A 23474-nucleotide genomic window follows, 5' to 3' on the forward strand; every position below is an offset into this window, starting at 1 on the left:
GCCCCGAGCCGCAGTGCGCGCTGGCCTTCGCCAAAAAGCACCAGCTCAAGGTGCACCTGCTCACGCACGGCGGCGGTCAGGGCCGGCGGCCCTTCAAGTGCCCGCTGGAGGGCTGCGGCTGGGCCTTCACAACGTCCTACAAGCTCAAGCGGCACCTGCAGTCGCACGACAAGCTGCGGCCCTTCGGCTGTCCGGTGGGCGGCTGTGGCAAGAAGTTCACTACGGTCTATAACCTCAAGGCGCACATGAAGGGCCACGAGCAGGAGAGCCTGTTTAAGTGCGAGGTGTGCGCCGAGCGCTTCCCCACGCACGCCAAGCTCAGCTCCCACCAGCGCAGCCACTTCGAGCCCGAGCGCCCTTACAAGTGTGACTTTCCCGGTAACCGCGCGCTCGGGGGCGGGCGGGCTGCGCGGTGTTGCAGGCAGGCCCGGGGTGCCACGTCCGCCCCACAGAGGGGCCTGCCAGACCTTAGCAAGCCGGGGACGCAGGCTCTTCGGGATTTGTGTTCTAGCTCCTTCCGTGTCATTCGATTTGAGATCTTGGCCCTGCCTTGCCGCAGGGATTTCGATGGCAGGTAGCGCAGATCACCACAGCTGCGCTTCCCAAAGGTGGCGGCAACAGATATCCTTAACCTGCTTGCGCTTGATGAAAGCGGCAGCGCATCTTCACAGAGTGGCACGGAGCTGTGTGTCAGGTCTTTATTTTCCTCAGTCTCGTCATTTATTTACGGGGTGCACACTCCATGCTGGTGGAGCAGAGATGAATGTGGCCAGATTCAGGACCTTAACACGCTGGGAGGATAGCCACAGGTGTGCGCACATCCTGGCTTTTTTGCCTTTTATACTTTTATTTCCGTTGAACCTCACAGTTTTGTGAAGTTTTAAAAAGTAGCCGTCTGTGAAGGTTAAAAACTCAACTCATTTTACGCATGAAGAAACAGAGGCCGAGCCTCGTGGATAAAGTCCACTGCTGGTGGCCGGGTGCGGTGGCTCACGCCTATAATCCCAGCACTTTGGGAGGCCGAGGAGGGCGGATCACAAGGTCAGGAAATCGAGACCATCCTGGCCAACACGGTGAAACCCCGTCTCTATTAAAAGTACAAAAAATTAGCCGGGCGTGGTGGCAGGCGCCTGTAGTCCCAGCTACTCGGGAGGCTGAGGCAGGAGAATGGCATGAACCCCAGAGACGAAGCTTACAGTGAGCCTAGATCGCGCCACTGCCCTCCAGCCTGGGCGACAGAGCGAGACTCCGTCTCAAAAACAAAAACAAAAAAGTCCACTGCTGGTTATTTCTCCGCTGTCTCCACTGTGTGGACCTGCAGTTGTAGGGAATGTAGTACTCCAACACAGTTAATTCTTCACCAGGATGGGCAGCTTTCCCTGCTTTCACAGGGACAGGGTTCCTCCAGAAGGGCAAGAGAGGATTCCTGCCTGGAAAGGCAGAAGAATGGGGTCGGCTGGATGGCAGAGCTCGGGTGGGGATTGTGGGCTGTGGTGAGGGCCCAGGAGGAAGGACCAGTCGTTCAAACCGAAACTGGAATGTGTGCCTAGCATGCCCTTAACCTGTATATATGCACACGGCTCTCCTTATGAAGTTTTCAAACAAGAATTTTGAAAGGATGAGATGATAATTACGAACGGGTTTTATTATTTTTTCTCTCGCATATGCCTGTGGACTGTCTTGCGCATTCCTCTTCAGAGAGAATGTGGCTTGAGGCCACTAGCTCAAAGCCTTTTTTAGTCATACATTCTTGGGAATCTGATGGTGGCTGTAGACCCTCTCCCTGCTAAAAATTTCATTCTGTGTATGATGCTAGGAAGGTTAGGGATCCTGACTGCTTCCAGGCATGAGGTCCCTTCAGGGTTTCGTGTTGGCTGATCCATGAGGCTTCTTGTGTTGAGATGAGATTAGATGGTTAAAAGCAGGAGCAGTACCAGTGAAGCATCATCATAGGGCCCAGACCTGAATTTCCTGAGGGCCTGAGCCAGGGAGTAGGAATGATGAGGGTCTCTAGCAGGTGAGATTGCAGAGGGAGAACCAAATGGTGTAATTATCTATGGGGTTGTGGGGGATTCTTGGAGGTATTTGGGGACCAGATTGAGGCCAAAGATCAGCATTTCCTGGTTAGATGTTGCTGGGGAAAGTAGGGTTCCTTGGGTTGGTTGATACTTTTGGACAGTGCTATGCCATGTACATCTGTGTGGCAGTTCACAGGCATGATGGTATCTTGTTAAAGTCTCCAAGAAGAGCTGCGGCAAAGACCCCTGTTAAACATCCTGCAGCCTCATATTTTCCACCCTGTTGGAGCCCTGAATGTTTCTGTTGGAGGAGAAGCATTGCTGTGGAATTGTTAAGGCTTGGCTGCTTTGGCCGAGGGTTAGGATGGAGGTGAAGATTACAAAGCAGAGAACCTAAGGAAATGGCAAAAGGAAAAAGAAGCCAAATAGCAAGGGACAGGACTGGCAATTAGAGGGTGTCAGGGAGGAAATTTGGGTGTGTAGAGGATGCAGCATCACCCTCAAGGGGTGAAAAATCCTGGCCAGTAGGATGATTTGTAACCTTTCAAAGATCAACCCTGCCAGACAAAATCTTGTTCCTTAGTATTTGATTTCTCTCATGGGGTTCTTAGGTCTCAGCCTATGTTCAGGATCAGTGCTCTGGAACTGGCCAGTAGATGGCTTTGAACGGAGGACTTTCTCTTTATCAGCTGTTCCATCTCCAAGTCGTGTTGCAGCAGGTGGCCAGCGTGTGCCTATTGGCTGCCATTAGCTGCCTTCTTGTGGTGATCACAAAGCCAACAAGCATTAATGGTCATCTCTTTTTAGAGAGTGCTTCTGAGTCATGTTTTTCCTTGTCTGCTTCAGGGTGAACAGTGTCCGGTGGGTGTGACTGGCATTAGCTATGTTGTATAATTTTTGCCACGCTTTGAGCAGGGTTTTTGTTTTCCTTGTTCAGGCTGTGAGAAGACATTTATCACAGTGAGTGCCCTGTTTTCCCATAACCGAGCCCACTTCAGGGAACAAGAGCTCTTTTCCTGCTCCTTTCCTGGGTGCAGCAAGCAGTATGATAAAGCCTGTCGGCTGAAAATTCACCTGCGGAGCCATACAGGTAATGAGCTAGGGAACGCAAAGCATTTGGACCCAAGATTTGTCTTCATCGTAGCTGTTGGAGTTGTAAATTTTATGCTGTGTAATTTTTTTCTTTCGTAAGGTGAAAGACCATTTATTTGTGACTCTGACAGTTGTGGCTGGACCTTCACCAGCATGTCCAAACTTCTAAGGCATAGAAGGTAATCCTTACATTTTGGTTTGCGTTATCAGCTTTGAAAATGAGTGATTTGTCAGCAGCAGAAACTAACGAATGAAATATCTGTAGACATTTTTTAAGTTGTAAAAATAGCTCAGTGTTGATAATTTGGAAAATTCAGAAAACTGTAAAAAGAAAATTGCTGAGAATCTCATCACCTGAAAACACTTCTCTCTGTGTATAATTTTTTTTTTTTTTTAAGACAGAGTCTCGCTCTGTCGCCCAGGCTGGAGTGCAGTGGCGTGATCTCGGCTCACTGTAAGCTCCGCCTCCCGGGTTCACGCCATTCTCCTGCCTCAGCCTCCTGAGTAGCTGGGACTACAGGTGCCCGCCACCACGCCTGGCCAATTTTTTTTGTATTTTTAGTAGAGACGGGGTCTCACAGTGTTAGCCAGGTTGGTCTCGATCTCCTGACCTTGTGATCTGCCCACCTTGGCCTCCCAAAGTGCTGGGATTACAGGCGTGAGCCACCGCACCTGGCCCTGTGTATACTTTAAAAAAAAAAAAAAAAAAACTCAATTGGCATACTCTGTTCTTTAAAAAAAAAATTCCAGTTTTGTTTAACTTAACATCGTAGAATACGCTTTCTTCATGTAATTACAAGTTTTCGTGGTGGTAATGACAACCCTGGAGACTGTCCAGGTGATGCTCAGCACTTTACATGTGTGTCTTCTATCTTCCCAACAACCTCAAAGCTAATGTTCTTATTCTCCCTGTTTTACAGTGAGACTCGGAGAGATTCGATGGTTTTTCTGTGCTTGCACAACTGGGCTCTGAGGACTTAATATAAAAATGTCACTTAGGAAAAGACATGGTCTTTACAAGTTGGCTTAAGAGAGTCTTGGCATTGCAGCTGATGCTCTGTGCACATTTCTCATGGCCCTCCGTCGCTCGGAAAGCTTGTTGATCATGAGGGTTTCTAAACAATAGAAACACCTTCATCCATACATTAGGGACTCCACTGTTCTTAAATTGAAATAACATTAATTGTTCAATGTGTGACTCTGGGGTCTGCTTAGTCATTAAGGTAGAATTTTTAACTATGGGGTAGCTAAACTGCAAATCTTCTCACATGGATTAGAGACAGAGTAAAGATTTTCTGAAATGTACTGATGATTTTTGTAAATGTAAAGTTTGTATTTTGGTATATTTTGTAGAATTTTAAACAAAGAATCACGGTGAGTTGTGTGAGGAATCCCAGCTCCTTTATTTTTCTGTCTGGCAGGAAACATGATGATGACCGGAGGTTTACCTGCCCTGTCGAAGGCTGTGGGAAATCATTCACGAGAGCAGAGCATCTGAAAGGCCACAGCATAACCCACCTAGGCACAAAGCCATTTGAGTGTCCTGTGGAAGGTAGATTTTAAAACATTGCTTTGAGCAGTAAACTAAGTACCAGGTCAACATATATCTTGTTAAGTTTCCATTGTTTGAAGGTAAATGTTAGCTGCTTAAAGACTGACTCAATATAAGTTGCGGCATTATGTTTAGTTACCTCATTGAGTTAATTGTACTATTTTGGGAGTAGTGACTTGAGAACCAGACACGGTTTGACTCATGGCCCTGATCCTCACTAGATCTGTGGCTCTAGTTAAGTTACCTGTTTAATTTGGTGGTCGTGAGGATTAGGTGAAACGTGGAAAATGCCTATTTATCCATCTGGCATGGTGCTCGGACTCAGTAAATGGTAGGTACTTTTGAGATCACGTTTGAATGGTCACTCCAATCATTTTGTAATTGTATAGCAATAAAGCTAGACTGATTTTTTTTTGTTTGTTTTGATTTTTGAGATAGAGTCTTGCTTTGTTGCCCAGGCTGTAGTGCAATGGCGCAATCTTGGCTCATTGCAACCTCTGCTTCCCAGGTTTAAGAGATTCTCATGCCTCAGCCTCCTGAGTAGCTAGGACTACAGGCGTGCGCCACCACGCTTGGCTGATTTTTATGTTTTTAGTAGAGACAGGGTTTCACCATGTTGGCCAGGCTGGTCTCAAACTCTTGACCTCAAGTGATCCACCCACTTTGGCCTCCCAAAGTGCTGGGATTACAGGTGTGAGCCACCGCACCCAACCTGACTTTTTAAAAGGGATGGTAGAGAGGTTTCTTCCTTTAAAACACTGAAGGCTTAGTTCATTTGCCAGAAATTGGCTGCGTGACCTGTGTGTGCTGGCCCTACTCTAGTTCTGCAGGTGCACTGGGAGGCAGTGAGCCAGGGCATGTCGGGTGGTCATGGATTCAAAGTCTGGCTCTACCGCTCCCTAAAGTGTGACCTCAGGCAAGCTGCTTCTCTGGGCCTTGGTTTCCTTATCTGGAAGAGAGAATATTAAAGACCCATTTAAAGCTGAGACTAGCTCTTAGAACATAGTGAACATATATACAAGTGAACGTATATACAGTTCCTCCTTCCGTCAGGGTTTCAGCTGGAGGTACAGACAGGGGAACAGGTAACACATAGGGTACTGCAGAGACACAGAGGGTTTCCCCAGACTGCTCTTCGGGGTGAGAATGGCCTCACAGTCAGCTGAAGAAGGGGAAAGAGCACCAGACACGTGCCTGTGGGTGTTGGGGGTGGAATGGCCTGGGAGAGCCTCTCGGCCAGGAGTGGCAGGCTTGAGTGCTTGGGTGAGCGTATGATGTGATCATGTTTGAGTTGTGGCTCAGTCTGACTTCAGGAAGGAAAGCAGCCAAGGGTATGGGGAGGTGGGATGGCCTGGATGGGGGTGTTAATGGTGGGAAAAGAGAAAGGGGCATCGATGGCAGAGGTGGGAGTTAGAAGTCACAATATACGGTGATAGATTTGGATTTTAGCTGAGGTCAGTGTCTCAGCTGAGTGGATTTGGAGGAAACAGAGTTTGGTTTGGACATGTTGTGTTTTTGGTACCTTTGTGCATCTAATGCGCAAAGGGCAGGGGATGTGCCGCTGGCACTGGGGAGAGTAGACCAGGCAGGGAGCGAAACAGACAGCACCCAAGTCGTCATTTAAGCCACAAAAGTGGATGCAATTCTCAAGGAAGAGTATAAATGGAGGAGAGGCAGGGTAGTGTAGTTGATCAAAAACTTGAATTCTGGAGTCACACTGCCTGGATTCGAGTCCCAAGTCTGCCATGTAAGTAGCTCTGGGACCTTGGACAAACACTTGAAGCTCTTTGTGCCTCTTCCTCGTCTGTAAAGTGAATAAAACCTCCCAGGGTTGTTGGCGAAGGCTGGATTGGTTAGTAAGTTTAGAGCATATGGAAAACGTCAGTATATATGTCAGTTTAGTGTTGTTATGATAGCTGTTAGATTTTCTTAAAAAGGACCTAGGACAGAGCCCTGGGGCTGCCCCCGATTCCAGTAGAGTGGCTGGGACAGGTACTGGCAGGACCAGCCAGAGCACAGAGGGGGTGGTGCTGAGGTGAGAGGGGATGTGTGGAAGTAGGGGTCACCTTGAGTGCTAGGGTGAGCCAGGACCAGGGAAGACATGCCTCAGTGCCACCTGCGGGGTCGTCTTGGTGTGTTGATGGATGAGGTTCCGTGGGGTCACTCAGGCAGAGTCCTGCTCTGATGCCCTGAGAGGTGGCCTGAGTGGGAGACGGGGATGGTTTGTGCTGACACTTCCACCAGCGGTGACTGGGGAAAGGGGAAAGGTGGGAGTTGGCTGTGGAGGATGGGGCATTTATTTCTGTAGAACTCTGTTTCTTCCAGCAAGTCTAGGTGTTCTGCTGGGAGAGAAAGGGGGCATTCCCCATGTGGTGTGTGGGCAGCATGTGGAGATGGAGTTGGAACTAGTGGGAGGAGTCCAGAACCTCTTCTCAGCTGGACTGAGAGTTGATCATGCTTGGGGTTGGGCAATAGTTGGGACTGATGACACCGTTTTTTCCACTTTGGTAGATGTTTGAACTGTTGTATAATAAAAAGTAAAAGGCAAAACTACCTTTTTTTGGTAACAGGAGGAGGAGGAAAGGATAGGGCCACAGATCAGAAGTCTGTCTGAGGACAGGCACTGGGTGGCATCATGGCAGCCTCGGGGCTGTGTTTGCTGGGGCCTGTGTCTCGTGTGTTGCTGAGCCTCGTGCTTGCCTGGCCATCCACATGAGTGCCTCACTGTCCTCTGAATGCAGTTTGCAGACAGGTCTATCAGTAATGGCTGCTTCTGCCTCTCTCTGGTTGCAGCTTGGATTTGTAAAGAATGGACACAGATCTCAATATATGGACAGAATTTGGAAAAGCCAGCAGTTAGTATACATGGAGAAATGATTACATTCCTGGTTGTCGCAGGAAATACAAACCAAAATGAAATATATTTTTGCCTATGGAATTAGCAAATACTCTAAAAAATGGAAACCCAGTGCTGGCAAGAGCATGCAAGGGTCCTGTTGTAGCGTGGCCCTGCCATTGGGAAGGCATTTGACAGAAGATGTGCTTAGAGCCTCTGCTCTGTGACCTGTCTCTAGAAATCCGTGCTCAGGACCCCCAGCTGGGAAAGGGGGTTCCAGGGTACCCTGTGTACCATGGTGAGCAGGGCATGTGGAGGAAACTGTGCATTTGCAGGGCAAGCCTGGGCTGTCGGACCATCTCCTGTGTTTCCCAGATGGTCTTTGATGAGCCTGACCTGGAAATGAGTTTGCAGCTTTAGAAAATGAAAAATGTAGTTGAAAACTACATTCACAGGCAGCCAAGGCCCTTATTCATCTGGCCGTATCCATCTTCATAGCCTCTTTCCTTAAAATATCCCTCCTCTAGGTGCTGGGCTCCAGCAGTACCGCCCCACCGTCCTGAAAAGGTGCCGCGAGTGCGTCGTGGCTCGCTCCACTTGCTTAGGTCCATGCAGAGGCTCTGTAGGCAGGTATGGCTTTATTGGGCCCTCAGCACCCCTGAGAAGCAGGTGTCATTCCCGTTTCACAGAACAGAAAAAGGAGACCCACAAAGGATAAATAATTTGTCTAAGGCCACACTACTGGTAAGAGGTTGAACTGGAACCCAGGCTGGGGTGCCTGCACTGCTGCCCTTCATGCCCCCATACCTTGGCTGGGCAGCTTCTGCGGCAGGAGCGCCATCTGCTTTGCTGCACAGTGGCCCAGTCACCTCAAATGCTGCATACTCCTGAGACTGCTTTTCTGCCTTCTCGGGAGGTGTGCGGTTTCCTCTGCTGCTCGCATGCTTCAGTGTTGGCACTGACTTACTGCCGTTTATTGAAGCAGCTGGCTATTCTAGTTGCCCCTGCCGGGTCACAGGCCTCTGGCCGCCAAGAGCTCCACATCTTCTCCCTGCACCTGTATGGGGCAGAGCGCCAGCGTAGTGGAAAGCCAGGGCATGGAGGGGAGGTGACTATAACTTTGAATGTGTCTTGTTTTTCCTCTGATGCCTGTGTGCAGATCAGAGTCATAAGTGGATTGGGAGTGTAAGCAAGGAGATGCCAGCTCTGGGCTCCAGGACACCCACTCAGTCTCCCTGGGCATCCAGTGTCTCAGTGGGAAAGTGAAAGGACTGACTTTGGTGATCTGTCCAGATAGTTTCCAGCTCTAAATGTCGTCCTAGGATTACATTTTTTATGGTAATAGCTTAATCGAGATGACTAGAATAAATTGTTTGCAACTGAATGTTTAAGCAGTTAATACTTAATTTGACTTAATCTTCCCAACATCTCCATGTAGTGGGTGAAGAAACAGGCACAGAGGTTGCTTAGACATAGTTGAGGTAGGACTTCAAATCTCCCTACGTGTTTCACTGTATCTCTTCCTTTTTAAAAAGTTTGCTTTTGACTTGAATTGCTTGTGATGCCACTCCTAGAGATATTTGGTTTCTGTCCTTGCCAGTAGCCAGGGTGCAAAATGCAGGTCTGGTGGTTCTGATCTGATGAGGAAGTGTCACTTGTTCCTGGTTCCTTGGTGATCCTCAGGTTTCACACTCATTACTCTTTTTGTTCCAGGATGTTGCGCAAGGTTCTCCGCTCGTAGCAGTCTGTACATTCACTCTAAGAAACACGTGCAGGATGTGGGTGCTCCGAAAAGCCGTTGCCCGGTCTCTACCTGCAACAGACTCTTCACCTCCAAGCACAGCATGAAGGCGCACATGGTCAGACAGCACAGCCGGCGCCAAGGTCTGCACTTTCCACGGCCCCCGTGGGGAGCTGCTTCCCTGCAAGAAACGGGAATAGTGCCAGTGCTGTCTGTTCCTTCTTCACCTCTTGGAAGGCGTCGGGCAGTGGGGTTGTGGCCATGGCTGCCAAGCCAAGTGGCCTCTTTTGCACTCTCTCTGCCACTTTCTTGCTTTTGACCCTCTAATCCCTCCCTTGTCTTTTGTTTTTTGAGACAGGGTCCCTCTGTCACCCAGGCTGGAGTGCAATGGTGTGATCATGGCTCACTGGAACCTCAGGGTCCTGCTCAAGTGATCCTCCCACCTCAGTCTCCAGAGTAGCTGAGCCCACAGGCATGTACCACCATGCCCAGCTAATTTTTGCATTTTTTATAGAGACGGGGTTTTACTATGTTGCTCAGGCTGGTTTTGAACTGCTGGGCTCAAGTAGTCTGTCCACCTCAGCCTCCCAAAGTGCTGGAATTACAGGCATGAGCCACCATGCCTGGCCGCTCCCGTGTCTTTGAAATGCTTTCCTGGAAGAATCTTTCACTTTGTTGACTTTCCCTAGCGTATGTCCCCTAAGCCTGTGTCTCTCACTGGGACTTTTGTCCTGAATTCTGAACCTGCCCCTCCTGCGTTTCCGTTTGCCTCAGCTCTTCTCTTTCCAAGTAACAAAGGCCAGAGCAGAGTTGTGTTTCAGGAGTGGACTGGGAGCAGTGAGAGCTGGAGAGGGCAGGGTTAGAGAGGAAAGTGACGGTGGCCCGGTGACCTGTGAGGGGGTTGCTGAGTATGTGAGTGCCTGGTCATTGGACAGCTTTGCAGCATGGGACTAGGGAACCTATCCCACTAGGCCTTCTCCACAGTCCAGGATGCAGAAGTGCCTGGCAGCTGTGGTGGTGGCCCCTCTGAGGAGCATGCGCATGTGCCCTGCTCTCTGGGGCCTGGTGCGGTTATCGCTCCTCACTGGGCCTGGCTGATGGCATCCTAGCTAGCCCTAGAGTTACTTCTGCTGCTCAGTCCGTGGAAGCTGTGTGTGTCACCAACTGGGTCCTCCTGTGGACTGTGTGATCAGCAGCACCACAGCAGAGCACTGGCCTTGGGGCGCAGCTGTGTCACAGCTGCCGCATTGGCAGGGGATAGGCCTCCATGCCTCGCACAGAGTTTGATGAGGGGTTGGACTCAGGGCAGGTCTGTGGCCTTTGCTTTCTTGTGGTCCTATTTGGAAGTGGTCATGAAGCCCCTCCTTGGGATCTTGGACACTGATCTTTCACAGTTTACAGCAGTTGCCATTCAGCTTTATATTTAAATAAATTACCCTTCTTGCTTCAGTAGTGTCTTGAGGACAGGTAATGTGTGTGCCACCTGATTCATGTTGGAGGGTGTCATCTTTGCTCACAGAGGCCCACATGACCAGGCCCCCTTTCTCTGATGGCTCTGTGAGACTACATCACTCAGGCTTCTCCCCTGTTCGGCCGTTCCTTCTCATGGCACACTTCCCCTTTCCTGACCTGGCCAATTCAGAAGTCAGCAGAAGCCCAGTGTTATACCAGATGCACTTTCCTTAAACTCTAGTGGGATGTGAGACCCTCTTCTGTAGCAGCTTGTGTATCCCAGGCTTGAATTTCTTGTGCGACAATGACTTATTTGTGTGTCATCCCCCTGCCAGCTGTCAGGGGTAGAAGACCAGGTGTCACCATTTCTCCTAGTGAAAAACAGGCACTAGAACACCCGGTTACTGTGGGATTATGTCATGCCCTCAGTGGGTTGTTTCAGTCCCCCTAACGGTGGTCCTGGGAGTGGGGTCCTCACTGGTGAAACCAAGATAGAAAGGACTTGCCAGGGTCACACCCGCAAGAAGGGCTGGAGCTGGGCTTTGAACTGTGGTGATCATGACTGTTTTGCCACATGCTCTGCTAACTAATGTTTATTTAGTGATTGTGTTAATATCTGGCCCTTGTACATGTCTGGTATCTCTAGTAGTAAATGTTTATAGAATTAGTAAAGTGCTCAATAAGGAAATTTATTAATAAATGGGTATCATTTGCACTGAGATTATTCATAGTCTCTTCACAGTGAGCTGAATCCTCAAGAGAGTCAAGGGAGTTTTTAGAAAGTTTTGAAAAACTGACATAGTTTTCCATTTTTAATTTCTCCAAAGGATCACTACCATTTTCTTTCAAAATGCTTCATTGGTACTAAGGGATATTTATTGAAGAAGTGATGGTATATTGATGCTTTTTTTTAAGCTTTGAAGTAATATGACAACTAAAGACGATACATTCTGATTTTGATTTTCTTTTTGTCTAGAATAGATTTTTGTAGATTTGCATTATTAAAAATATAAAATATAATAGACACTCTGGCCAGGTGTTCACAGCCTGCAGGTATGAGTTTGGGGTCAGTAACAGCTGCCGTGGGAGAAATAGGATCAGAGAACTGAGAGCAGGTTTTCCTCTGGGCCAGGCGCTGGCACAGTCAGGAAGCTGCTGGGGACAGTCCTCAGGAAAGGGTGACATCAAGTCCTTATTTGGCTCTTTTGCCCAAATTAATTATGCTCCCATTTTACTGTTTGCTTGATGCTTGAAGCATCCTGTGATTTGGTATAACTGACATGTACTTGTATACAAACCCAAAACTTGCCTGTGCATTGAAATTTTTTGGAAGTCATTATTCTCCCAAAGGTATGCTGATTATTTAAATTTCATAGTTGAATAACAAATAATCAAATATTTAAAGAGTATTATGACCAAAAATTAAGACTCCAGATGAAGAAGGGCCTGTTGGAATCATTACATTCTGCGTTAGGGCTGGGCACCATGCTGGGAGCTGAGGGGACAGTGGTGGTCAGACGGCTCTCCACCCTCAGAAGGCTTGCTTACAGTCCTGGTGGGGAAATGTGAGGCTGGAAATGCAGTGGTAGGGGAGGCTCTGGGAGGGAAAGCCCATCAGGAACAGCTCTGTCTAGGGGGCCCTCAGCATGCCTGGAGGTCCTGTGCATCTGCCTAGAGCTGAAGCTTCGGGTCTGTCCTGGCTTTGCCATTCAGCTAGTTTCATTTTGTTTACCCCTATATGGCTCCAGTCGGTTTTGGGGTGGCAGCTAGTTGTGGAGTGGAGCACAGAGTTTGGCAAACATGAGCTGACAAGCTGATTTCGAAAATAACCTCAGAGCACAGGCCAGCTAGCAACTGGCAGCTGAGGATGATGTGCCGTGGAAAGGTTCAGTCCTCTTGGGCAGCTCCCGTGGCACCGGGAGGGGAGAGAGCACAGGCTTTGAAGCCAGAAAGACATGGATGCAAGTCTTACTTTGCTTCTTGCTGTTACCAGTTGGCCTGACCTTAGGAAATGTTATTTAATCTCTCTCCAGTTGTTCCCACTGGAGAAAGCCCTGTCAGCCTGAGGATCCAAGACGCGTACGTAAAGTGTCTGATGTCAGCCAGCATCCATTCCTGTCCCTTCCTGGGGTGTGTGTCAGGTGCCCTGAGAGACTGGCCGTGGGACTCTGTCATGATAACCAAGCTTCAAGGACAGTCAGTGCTTCCTTGGGGCATCACTTGGTAACATCATGGGCATAAACAAAAGTACTCAGTCTTCAAGGTCATAAAGTAACCGGAGTGTATTCCTTTTTTTTTTTTTTCAGATCTCTTACCTCAGCTAGAAGCTCCGAGTTCTCTTACTCCCAGCAGTGAGCTCAGCAGCCCAGGCCAAAGTGAGCTCACTAATATGGATCTTGCTGCGCTCTTCTCTGACACACCTGCCAATGCTAGTGGTTCTGCAGGTGGGTCGGACGAGGCTCTGAACTCCGGAATCCTGACTATTGACGTCACTTCTGTGAGCTCCTCTCTGGGAGGGAACCTCCCTGCTAGTAATAGCTCCCTAGGGCCAATGGAACCCCTGGTCCTGGTGGCCCACAGTGATATTCCCCCGAGCCTGGACAGCCCTCTGGTTCTCGGGACAGCAGCCACGGTTCTGCAGCAGGGCAGCTTCAGTGTGGATGACGTGCAGACTGTGAGTGCAGGAGCATTAGGCTGTCTGGTGGCTCTGCCCATGAAGAACTTGAGTGACGACCCACTGGCTTTGACCTCCAGTAGTAACTTAGCACACATCACCACACCGACCTCTTCAAGCACCCCCCAAGAAAATGCCAGTGTCCCGGAACTGCTGGCTCCAATCAAGGTGGAGCCAGACTCGCCTTCTCGCCCAGGAGCAGTTGGGCAGCAGGAAGGAAGCCATGGGCTGCCCCAGTCCACGTTGTCCAGCCCAGCAGAGCGGCACGGTGCCCAGAACACAGAGCTCAGTGCAGGCACCGGCAACTTCTATTTGGTATGAAGCAATCTATTCAGTCATCACCATATAGGTCACTTCTCTCATACTCAGTCTTGAGGATATTCTGGATTAATCCTTTCTATGCAGACATTTCTGGTTTACAAAAGGACGCAGCCCTGGACTACAAGTCTGGAACTGACAAGTTCTTATGACCTTGACAAATCACCTTAACCCATCTGAGCCTTAAATTCTCATTTATTTCCTACATAAGGAGATTTGGCTAAATGCTTTCTGAGGTCCTTTGGAGTCCTGTGGCTCCATGGTAATGTGCTCCTTTCTTTGAAAATTGGGAGTTTTGTAATGTTGAGATACTTTGCCTCTATGCTTCTCAGCTCATGACCAGCCCTAGAAGAGGAGTCAAGACATAAACCACCTTCAGAGGTTCAATGGAAACTTTAAAACCATACCAAACTCTTTTTTAGAACTAGAATTAACGAGAAAAGAAAAAAAGGGAGGGATTTATGCGCCTTAGTTCTTGGAGAATTATAAGAGTACTCCAATTTTGAGGCTAGACAGTTAATATACTTTATATCAATTATACATTTAATATAATTTAATTTAAAATAATTTAAAGATTATTGGGAGATAGTCTGACTTTCCTGACTCAGATGGGAATGATCAGATAGGGTTTTTTTTTTTTTTTGTGGCACAGGCTAAATTTGATGGTGACATTTATATTGTTCAGAGTGTTACATCTTATTTTACCACAACTTTTAAAAAATGTTAAATCTTTTGAAGTAGGATCAGTTGTGAGGCACATAGTAACTGAGGCTCCATGGAGCCAGCTTTCATTTCTTTCAGTGGGAGAGGACGGTCTCTGTCTCTGCATTTCTGGTGTCTTGCTTGTCGGTGGCAGAGCCATGCTTGCCAGCCTTTTCTTAGCCATAGCAGTTGCTAAGTGTACAGGTGACTGGGCAGGGATGGGAGGTGGCCACAGTTAGAGACAAGTGTGCAGTCAGTCCCTGGTGCAAGGACTGTGTGCCTCAGTGCCTTGGGAAATGGAAGCTCCCTGGTGCAGCTGTAGTGTGGGTGGAGGTGGAGAAGCCAGCAAGACCTCGGTCCTAACCCATGTTCGTTTTCTTGCTAGCTGTGTGGCGTTGGGCTACCTCGCTTCTCTGAGTACAAATGGTGTGTGGTGAATGGGTCCCAGGTATGCTATGAGCTTTGAGGGCTGCTCTTTTTCTCTTCGTAGTGATAAGTGTTAAACATAGTGATAAGTGTTAAACTTCTTTGGAAACGTTCACAGACTTCCAACAGCTGAAGTCCTCTGAGTACTGTCTGGCACCCTCAGGAAAGTTCCTGAATTCAGTACCATCATTATTGTTTTTGCGTAAGACTTTGAGTGTAGCCCTGCCACCAGAGTGGCCTCTGCAGTGAGTCTGTAAGGTGGGACCTGCCCCGGGCCTGCCGTACACGTGTGTGGCACAGTGTGAAAAGTGTCGCGGAGTGCTGTGGTAAGGTGACCCTGGGTCACCTGGGCAAGGCTCAGTGTTTGTTTCAGAAAGCAGAGAAGTATGTAATTGATTTAAAAAGTTTCTGTGTAAAATATTTTACTATGTTTTAGACTTTGGAGGAATAAACTTTGCTTCTCTGGATAAGAAAGTCACATACATTGTTCCAGCTCCAAGTTTGTTCGGCCCTCGCCACAAGTGGACATAGCATTTGGCCCTTTGTGTGCCTTGCTGGCGACTCTGGTTATGGGAGCTCAGATATGTCTCAGAAGCAGGCTTATGGCACTTCTCTAGCTCCCTTGCTACCCTTCCTTTGTGTCTAGATAAGTGACTGACACACTTTTCTTTGGTCTCAGGAGAGTGGGGGCTCAGCAAGAACTGATTACCGAGCCATTCAACTAGCCAAGGAAAAAAAGCAGAGAGGAGCGGGGAGCAATGCAGGTGAGGCCATGTGTGCTGCAGCCCTGATGAGCGAGGGCCTGAGAGTTCTCTGTCACTATTACTGGCAGAAGAAACACACAGCAGGTGTTTCTGTGCTCTTGGTTTTACTTTTCTGTTCAGAGTACCCTTTTTATCAACTCCTTAGTTTTATTTGAACTTAAGGGAAAAACTTAGTAACAAAATTCCCAGCATCAGTATGAACCTATTTTATTTGCCTAAACAAGCTTTGTGAAAGTTAAGGGTTCAAACACCAGTGTCAGTTACCTGGAAGGCTACTAAGGTAAATAAGCAAAGCAGGCCAGGTGTCAGGAAAGCAGAGATGGTGCCTGGTGCTGAATGGCCTTGGGGCCTGATCTTGGCATGGCAGAGACCTGGGCACTGCCACTGTCCCCAGGTACATGTACATGGAGCCAAACTGTGTGTCCTGTGGCATTGTCAGAGTTTTGTTGAAATCTTATTTGAAAATGTTAGCAACTTACTTGTATTTTTAAAGACCAAACAAGAGCTGGTAACCTATACGGCCTCAAGCATCTGTCCTTCCTGAAAATGGAATAGTAGGATGTAGTGCTTAATGGAAACTGCTAAATCTTTTTCTAAAAAGTAACAGTGGATTTTTTAAATGTATTTTTTTTGTGTATTTCATTTGTCTTTTGTATTTATCTAAAAGGGTTGATACGATTTTATATCTTGCTCTCTATTCCTAACAGTATCATGACTTCTTATTTAAAATAAATAACAATTGCCGATTTTCTGTTAATCAGTTTTCTTCAAGCCAGTGTTTCCCTATAATGTTGTATGCGTCAGTGTGGATTGTGACTTAGGAAGAGACACCTCCACGGTTCACGAAGTGCCAGAATGGAACTTGCAGAGATAATAGAAGGAAGTGTGGTGGTGAAATTTGTAGAAAGAGTTGACCATAGACCAAGTAAAGTTCATGAAGGAACGGGATGCCTTTATTGAACCTAATAGATAATCTTGAAGGAAAAAGAGACAAATATTCAAGTATATAACACATGTCCTATTTATTACATTGCTTTGGAGTACTATCTATAAAGGAGATTTGATGTCTTCATTACTGTTTTTGTAAATATTTCAGCATTGTCTTTAAAAAGTTAAGGACATTGGCCAGGTGCGGTGGCTCATACCTGTAATCCCAGCACTTTGGGAGGCTGAGGCGGGTAGATCACCTGAGGTCGGGAGTTCGAGACCAGTCTGGCCAACATGGTGAAACACTGTCTTTACTAAAAACACAAAAAAATTAGCCGGGAGTGGTGGCACATGTCTGTAATCCTAGCTACTTGGGAGGCTGAGGCAGAAGAATCGCTCAAACCTGGGAGGTGGAGGTGGCAGTGAGCCGAGATTGTGCCACTGCACTCTAGCCTGGGTGACAGAAAACACTCCATTTCCAAAAAAAAAAAAAAAGTAAGGACATTAAAAAAAATTTTAGCCACCTACTGTTGCCAATTCTTTAAAAATTAACAGTATTTTCTTAATGTCAGTATCTAGCAAATGTTCAAATTTTCAGTTGTCCCAGATGCCTCAAATGTTTTGTGTAACTCTTTGTTGGAATCAGAATCCAGTGGGGTTCATATGTCACTACTGGTTGATACATCATTTCTTGACTCTGTTTGACAGCTGTAGGGTTCTCTGCTATCTCTTGCCTGGTTTTTGTTGAAGGAACTGATTGTTCTTTCGAGTGTGCCAGTCTGGACCTTAATGATCACATCACTGTTTTAACACGTTCCTTCCTTTTTTTTCTTTTCCTGTAAATTAGTAGTTATGTCTAGTGGTTAGATCTGGTTGGTTGATAAAACTCTGCTGCAGGTGGGGGTGGGTTCTCGCTGGAGGCCCCCAGCCTCTGGTGGGCTGTCTGTCTGTACTGCTGGCGACCATTGTGACCAGATACTGGATCCACTCGTTCCTTAGGGGTTACTCTAAACGGTGGCACTCTAAATCTGTCATTTCTTTCTTTCTTACAGCTGGGACATGTCTATAAAGAGCAGCTTCTCATTTTTGTACCGTGAGGTGCAGTTAATGATGTTTGAATCTGTTTGAGTTTCTTAGCATCCTACAGTGATGGTCAGAGTATTTTAATGCACTCATTGGTTTAAATACTTCATAGACTTCTAAGGGAAATTGAAACCTGGTACCTGCTAGGTCTCCTTGTGTGAGTGCAGCAGGAGAATGTCGTCGTGAGGGTGAGGCTGCTGCCACTGCCACCCACATCCTTGAAAAGCCCCTCCGGGTACCTCAGCCAGTGGAGGAACGCCACTGTCTCTTTTCCAAAACCTGCAGGGCACCGTTGTCTTCCTGCGCCCATGTGTCTGCTGTGGTTTTAGACCCCTGTCCCCCCTCAGCGGGGATGCCTTTGCCCGCTTCCCCTCAAAACAGCATCCTGCATACTCATGCTGCATTTATCACAGCTGAGAGTCCCCTGTGGCTGCAGTCCTGGAAGCTGAACGGCAGACTTGATGTGGATATGACCAGGCTCCCCCAGTGCCTTTCCCTGTTGCAGGCCGCATGTGCATTTAATTGTCACCCCTCCCCATCTCCTCTGGTCTGGGTGAGGGCCTTGGCCCTCCCTTGTCATGGGCTTTCAAAGAGGGTGGGCCTATCAACTTTGGACTGTCCTCCCTGTGGGCCTGACTGATACCTTCTGGAGATGAGACCTGGGCTGGGGTTGCTAGAGACGGGGGCGAGGTGCCCTCCCCACACATCCTCCCTGGGCTATGCTGTCTACATGGCAGGTATGTAAACCTGGATCCCTGGTTAGGGTGGTAGCTGCTAGGTTTCTTCACCATCTACTTCCTGTTTTTCCTTTTGTAATTAACTATCTTGCAGTAGATGCTTTGAGACTGTGTGTGGAGCTTAGGGGTCCCTAAGACCATCTTCACTTCTGATATCAACTGCAAGCTTGGGGGTCCTCAAGACCACCCTTAAGTAATTCTCTAGAAGGACTCATGGAGCTGACTGATGGCTGTTGTACTGACAGCTAACGCTTATTGCAGCAAAAAGACACAAATTAAAGCCGGCTGAGGGAAAAGGGGCCCAGGCAGGGCTCATGAGAGTTCCTAGTGTGACACTTCAAGTGTCCTACCATGGAGGTGTGAACAGTGCCAACTTCTCCCAGCACGTGACAGCACACACAGGTGCCATTGCCCCCCAAAGAAGCCCACCTGAGACTAGCTGTCTGGAGTTTTGTTGGGTCTCAGTTGTGTGGACTTGCTGGCCTTAGTCTCCAGCCCTCCAGAGGCTGAGCTGGCGCTATGTGCCCAAGGCCTCCACCATGGGTTAGCACAGACTGTGGAAGTGGTCCAGGGCGCCCAGTTAGACAGACATTCTTACCAGACAGGGCATTCCAAGGGCCTAGAGATCTCCCAGGAGCCGGGGCCAGAGGCCAGGCCTCTCTGGGCAGGGTTAACCCTTTGCCTTGCAGTGCAAGTGCCCGGTTTCTCTTTAAGCTTTCCTCTCACGTAACACTCAGCGGGGGCTTTTGCCTGTGGGATTCTAATGGTGATTTTCCATTTCCCTTATTTTTGTATACTTATTAATTAGAATTTTGTAAGGAAGAGCTGTCCCTTCTCCCTCATTTACTTATTCGGTATGGATTCAATGATACTGATTTGCGATCTCCTCTCACTGCAAGCTCTGCCTCCCGGGTTTACACCATTCTGCCTCAGACTCCCAAGTAGCTGGGACTACAGGCGCACACTGCTACGCCTGGCTAATTTTTTTTTGTATTTTTAGTAGAGACGGAGTTTCATCGTGTTAGCCAGGATGGTCTCGATCTCCTGACCTTGTGATCCGCCCGCCTTGGCCTCCCAAAGTGCTGGGATTACAGGCGTGAGCCACCGTGCCTGGCCTCAACGGTATTGATTCTTTAGGCTGTAGTCAATATTGGATTATGATTAATATTATCACCATTTATTTTGTTGCTCCATTTGTTCCAGCTGTGGACAATCCTTCAGTTGGAGTCTTGTGCCCCATCAGCATTCTCCATTCTAGCTTTTTGTTTTGAGCACTTCCTTCCTTCCTAGCACTAGCAGGCTCTTGTATTATCTCTGTCCCTGCCCTGGAATCAACTCCTCCTCCAGAGAGCCCTGGTTTCTTTTGTTAGAGGGTGGTATTTAGAATGCAGACACTAGGTGTACTTACTGTTACTGAGGTGTTGTTACACTATGGTTTCAGTGGTCAGTGCTAGTGTTTATGTATGTTAACCCACGCTGTGCTTTGGATTCAGGCTATTTCAAATTTTAGATAATATGGTACATATATTATGTATTAATACCACTGGTTACTACATTGGTACTTTTCAGCAAAATATATCTAAGTGGGGTCAAATAAGACTGTAAATAGCTTTACATCAGTTCAGGTCAGTTATGTTGCTAAATTACTTTTGGCATTAAGTTCAGGGGAAAAAAATGGGGTTTGGGACTTTTGGGGTTTCGAGATTTGTGATTGAGAGACTGTGGACCTGTAATAAGTCCAAGAACGAGCAGTTTCTGTGTAATAGGACTGTTAATAGAATCAGGTCATTTAGAAACAGTCAAGACTCCGCTGTTGTGAATGTGGTTAGGAGCCAGTGCACACGTCAGTTCTTAGGAAACGTGCAGTCTGAGCAATAGCATCTGAAATTCAAGACTGTTCCTATTGTGTTGCTGTTGAGTGTAGAAAATAAAATGTGCCAATTTCTTTATCTCAAGTATTGAGATTCTCCCCTTAGAATAAAACAAGAATTTTTCTCTCAGTGTAAAACTATCAAGTTTTATTCTTGAAATGAATAGCAAAGTTAAGCTTAAAAAAAAGCATAAACAGCTTCAGAACTATAAATGAGTATGTATACCTCTCTGCTGTCTGAGGGGCAGAGAAGGGAAAGAAGGTGTGGTGCTTGTCAGAGGAGACAGCAGCAAGACACATGGTGACAGAAAACCAAGGGTATCCTGTGTCACAGTGAAATGTAATGAAGGCAACTCTCCTGCCAAGAGACAAAGATTGAATACATCGGAAGCACACTCTCTGCTGTGTGTTGTCTAGGAGAGGTGCACCCTGTATGGAAGTATTTGGGAAGGTTAAGATTAAGACAGGGTAAAATAAAACAAAGGCAAATCACAAAGCAAGGGCTAATGTTAATATGAAAAGTGTAGAATTCAAGGAAAAAGCATGGGAACAAAGAAGATTTTTCCTCTTTTTGGTTGCTGTTCATGTGTAGCCTACAACAGAACTATAAGACCCACAGACATTTATATGAATATTTATTGGAAAACATATACTATCAATATAATGTAAAAGCCGATAGAAATCTAGGATAATTGAATGTATAAAAACTAGCAGTTTGAAAGTGATTAGTTCATTATTTGCTGATCAAGCAGAAAAAAATAAGCATATGAAAGATGTTTATAATGGGATTAATAAAGTTGATCTAATGGATCCTACTCCATGTCTGTGGAATATTTCTAGAAATTAAACCGAACAAATTAGGGCATCAGGAAAACTATACAAATCTTTATCAAAAAAATGTATATATAGTACTGCCTATATATACACATATAATACTGCCTATATATGTATGTATATATGTATATGTATACATATATACATATACACATGCACATACACATATATGCACATACACATACGTATACAGATGCATACACGCATATGTATATGTATACACGTATATGTATATGTATACATGCATGTACATATATGCACATGCATACACATGCGCATGTACATATATGTACATATGTGTATGAGTATGTGCATGTATACATGTTTGTGTATATGTATATATGCATATGTGTATGTGTGCATATATGTATATATGTGCATGTGTGTGCATATGTGTATATATGTACAGATGTGTATATGTGTAGGAATGTATATATGTATGTGTACATATAGGTATATGTGTACATATGTACATGTGTAGGCAGTACTATGTTTTCTGATCATAATATGTTAAATTAGCAAAAATTACTTGGAAAACAAAAGAAAACCTCTAGACAGTTGGGTGAAAGAAGAAATAAAAGCGAGGCTGGGCATGGTGGCTCATGCCTGTAATCCCAGCTCAGCTACTCAGGAGGCTGAGGCAGGAGAATCACTTGAACCCGGGAGGCAGAGGTTGCAGTCAGCCAAGATCGCACCATTGCACTCCAGCCTGGGCAACAAGAGCGAAACTCCGTTGTCAAATAAATAAATAAAAGCTAATTACAGGAAAATGGATAGGCCATGTGTTTATAAGTTTGAACTCTTGAGCCAGCGACTTCTCTGCACATTCAGCTTTCTCCTTTGTGAAACGGTAATAGAAGCATGCTGCACTTGGGATTCTTGTGGATTACACATGAGGGTCTTAGAAACACTTGACGTTGAAGCCAACTATTATGTATTACTGTATATGGAACACAAGGGATGTGGCCAAAACTAGATGCAAGTTTGTGCCTCAGATGTCTTCCTGTCAGAACAGAGTCAAATCCAGATTTTGATGCTTAAATGTGACAGCTTATTCAGATTTAAAAAAAACTTTTGGTATGGGCCAAAGAAAACATATCCTTAAGGGGATACAGCCCCTAGGCCATCATTTTCCATTTCTGTCTGAGCAATTAAAAAAAAAAAGCGTTAAGTAAATTCCACAAATTCTTTGGAATACATAGAGATAAATAGATACGTTAACTGTATGATAATAAGTTAGAATACTTGCAACAAAATGCAGAGTTTTCTAGAAAAACAAGTAATCATTCAGAAATAAGAATATGAATAGTTCATTAACAGTTCTCCTCCTTTGTGGAATTTGTACAGTAAATGCTGCTCCAAAGCTCTGTGGAAAACAGAAGCTTCCCATGAAAAATCTGACAAGGATATCTCTCAGAAAGAGAGCTGTAATCCCAGCACTGTGGGAGGCTGAGGTGGGAGTATTGCTTGAGGCCAGGAGTTCAAGACCAGCCTGGGCAACGTAGTAAGACCCCCCATCTCTAAAAAAAAATAATAATAATAATTAGCCAAGTGTGGTAGCGCACACCTGTGGTCCCAGTTACTGGGGAGACTGAGGTGGGAGAATCACTTGAGCCCAGGAGATGGAGGTTGTAGTAAGCTAGGATCTACCACTGCACTCCAGCCTGGGTGATGGTAAGACCTTGTCTCAAAAAAAAAAAAGCTGTAGATTGGTGACTCTTACGAAGATAAATGGAAATGTTCTAAATAAAACACACTTAGGATCTGGCAATATATATATTTAATGTACTATTCTGACCAAATAGAGCTTAATCAGATAGCTTGAGAATGATTTAACGTTAGGAAGTCTGTTAATTGCATTATCTCAATAATCGGTGAAGAACTTTATTATTTTCTCAACAAATCCTGTATTTGATTTACAAAATTGATATTCATTATTGTACTGGTGGGACTAGGAATGTAATAAAAGATTATGTGCCCAAACCAACAGCCAGCATCATGCTTAATGGTGGGTTATCAGAGGCGTTCTGTCCACACACCTAGGAGTTAGACAGGAATTGCGTGTATTACCCTTGTTACCCTTGGTGTTGGATGTTGTTTGAAGGTTCTTGCCATTGAAATAAACCAAGAAAAAGTAATAAGAACTGCAGGAAGGAGACAAATAACAACTTACAGATGATTTGACTACTTATTGGAAAACTCAACTATCAGAAAAATTAGTAAAACAGAAGATATTTAAGTGCCAGTTAGAAAATAAATGTCTACTATCCAGAGCTTCCTGCATAGCCAAGTAGCCAGCTAGGAAATGCAGTGGGAGAAGAGATCTCATTCACACAGCAACAGAAATCATAACATAGCCAGGAGGAGATGTCACCAGTGGACAGGAGGTGAAGGGAGGGATGACAAGATCAACTGCTCTCAGCTGGGGTGATCCCTTGCCTTGGATGA

The 23474-nt window shown here is 46.3% G+C and overlaps 1 protein-coding gene across 1 annotated transcript in view; it reads left to right on the forward strand.

Moving 5' to 3' along the window:
• Positions 1-23474, forward strand: part of ZXDC (ZXD family zinc finger C) — a 38075-nt gene that overhangs the window by 1038 nt on the left and 13563 nt on the right. Inside the window, exons 2-8 of the mRNA XM_011950853.1 lie at positions 9-378; positions 2956-3108; positions 3211-3289; positions 4532-4662; positions 9212-9382; positions 12998-13680; positions 15491-15575. Coding sequence (XP_011806243.1) covers positions 9-378; positions 2956-3108; positions 3211-3289; positions 4532-4662; positions 9212-9382; positions 12998-13680; positions 15491-15575 — 1672 coding nt within the window. The remainder of the gene's footprint in view (positions 1-8; positions 379-2955; positions 3109-3210; positions 3290-4531; positions 4663-9211; positions 9383-12997; positions 13681-15490; positions 15576-23474) is intronic.

Source organism: Colobus angolensis, unplaced genomic scaffold, assembly GCF_000951035.1.
Source record: "Colobus angolensis palliatus isolate OR3802 unplaced genomic scaffold, Cang.pa_1.0 Scaffold31, whole genome shotgun sequence".
Lineage (NCBI taxonomy): Eukaryota > Metazoa > Chordata > Mammalia > Primates > Cercopithecidae > Colobus > Colobus angolensis.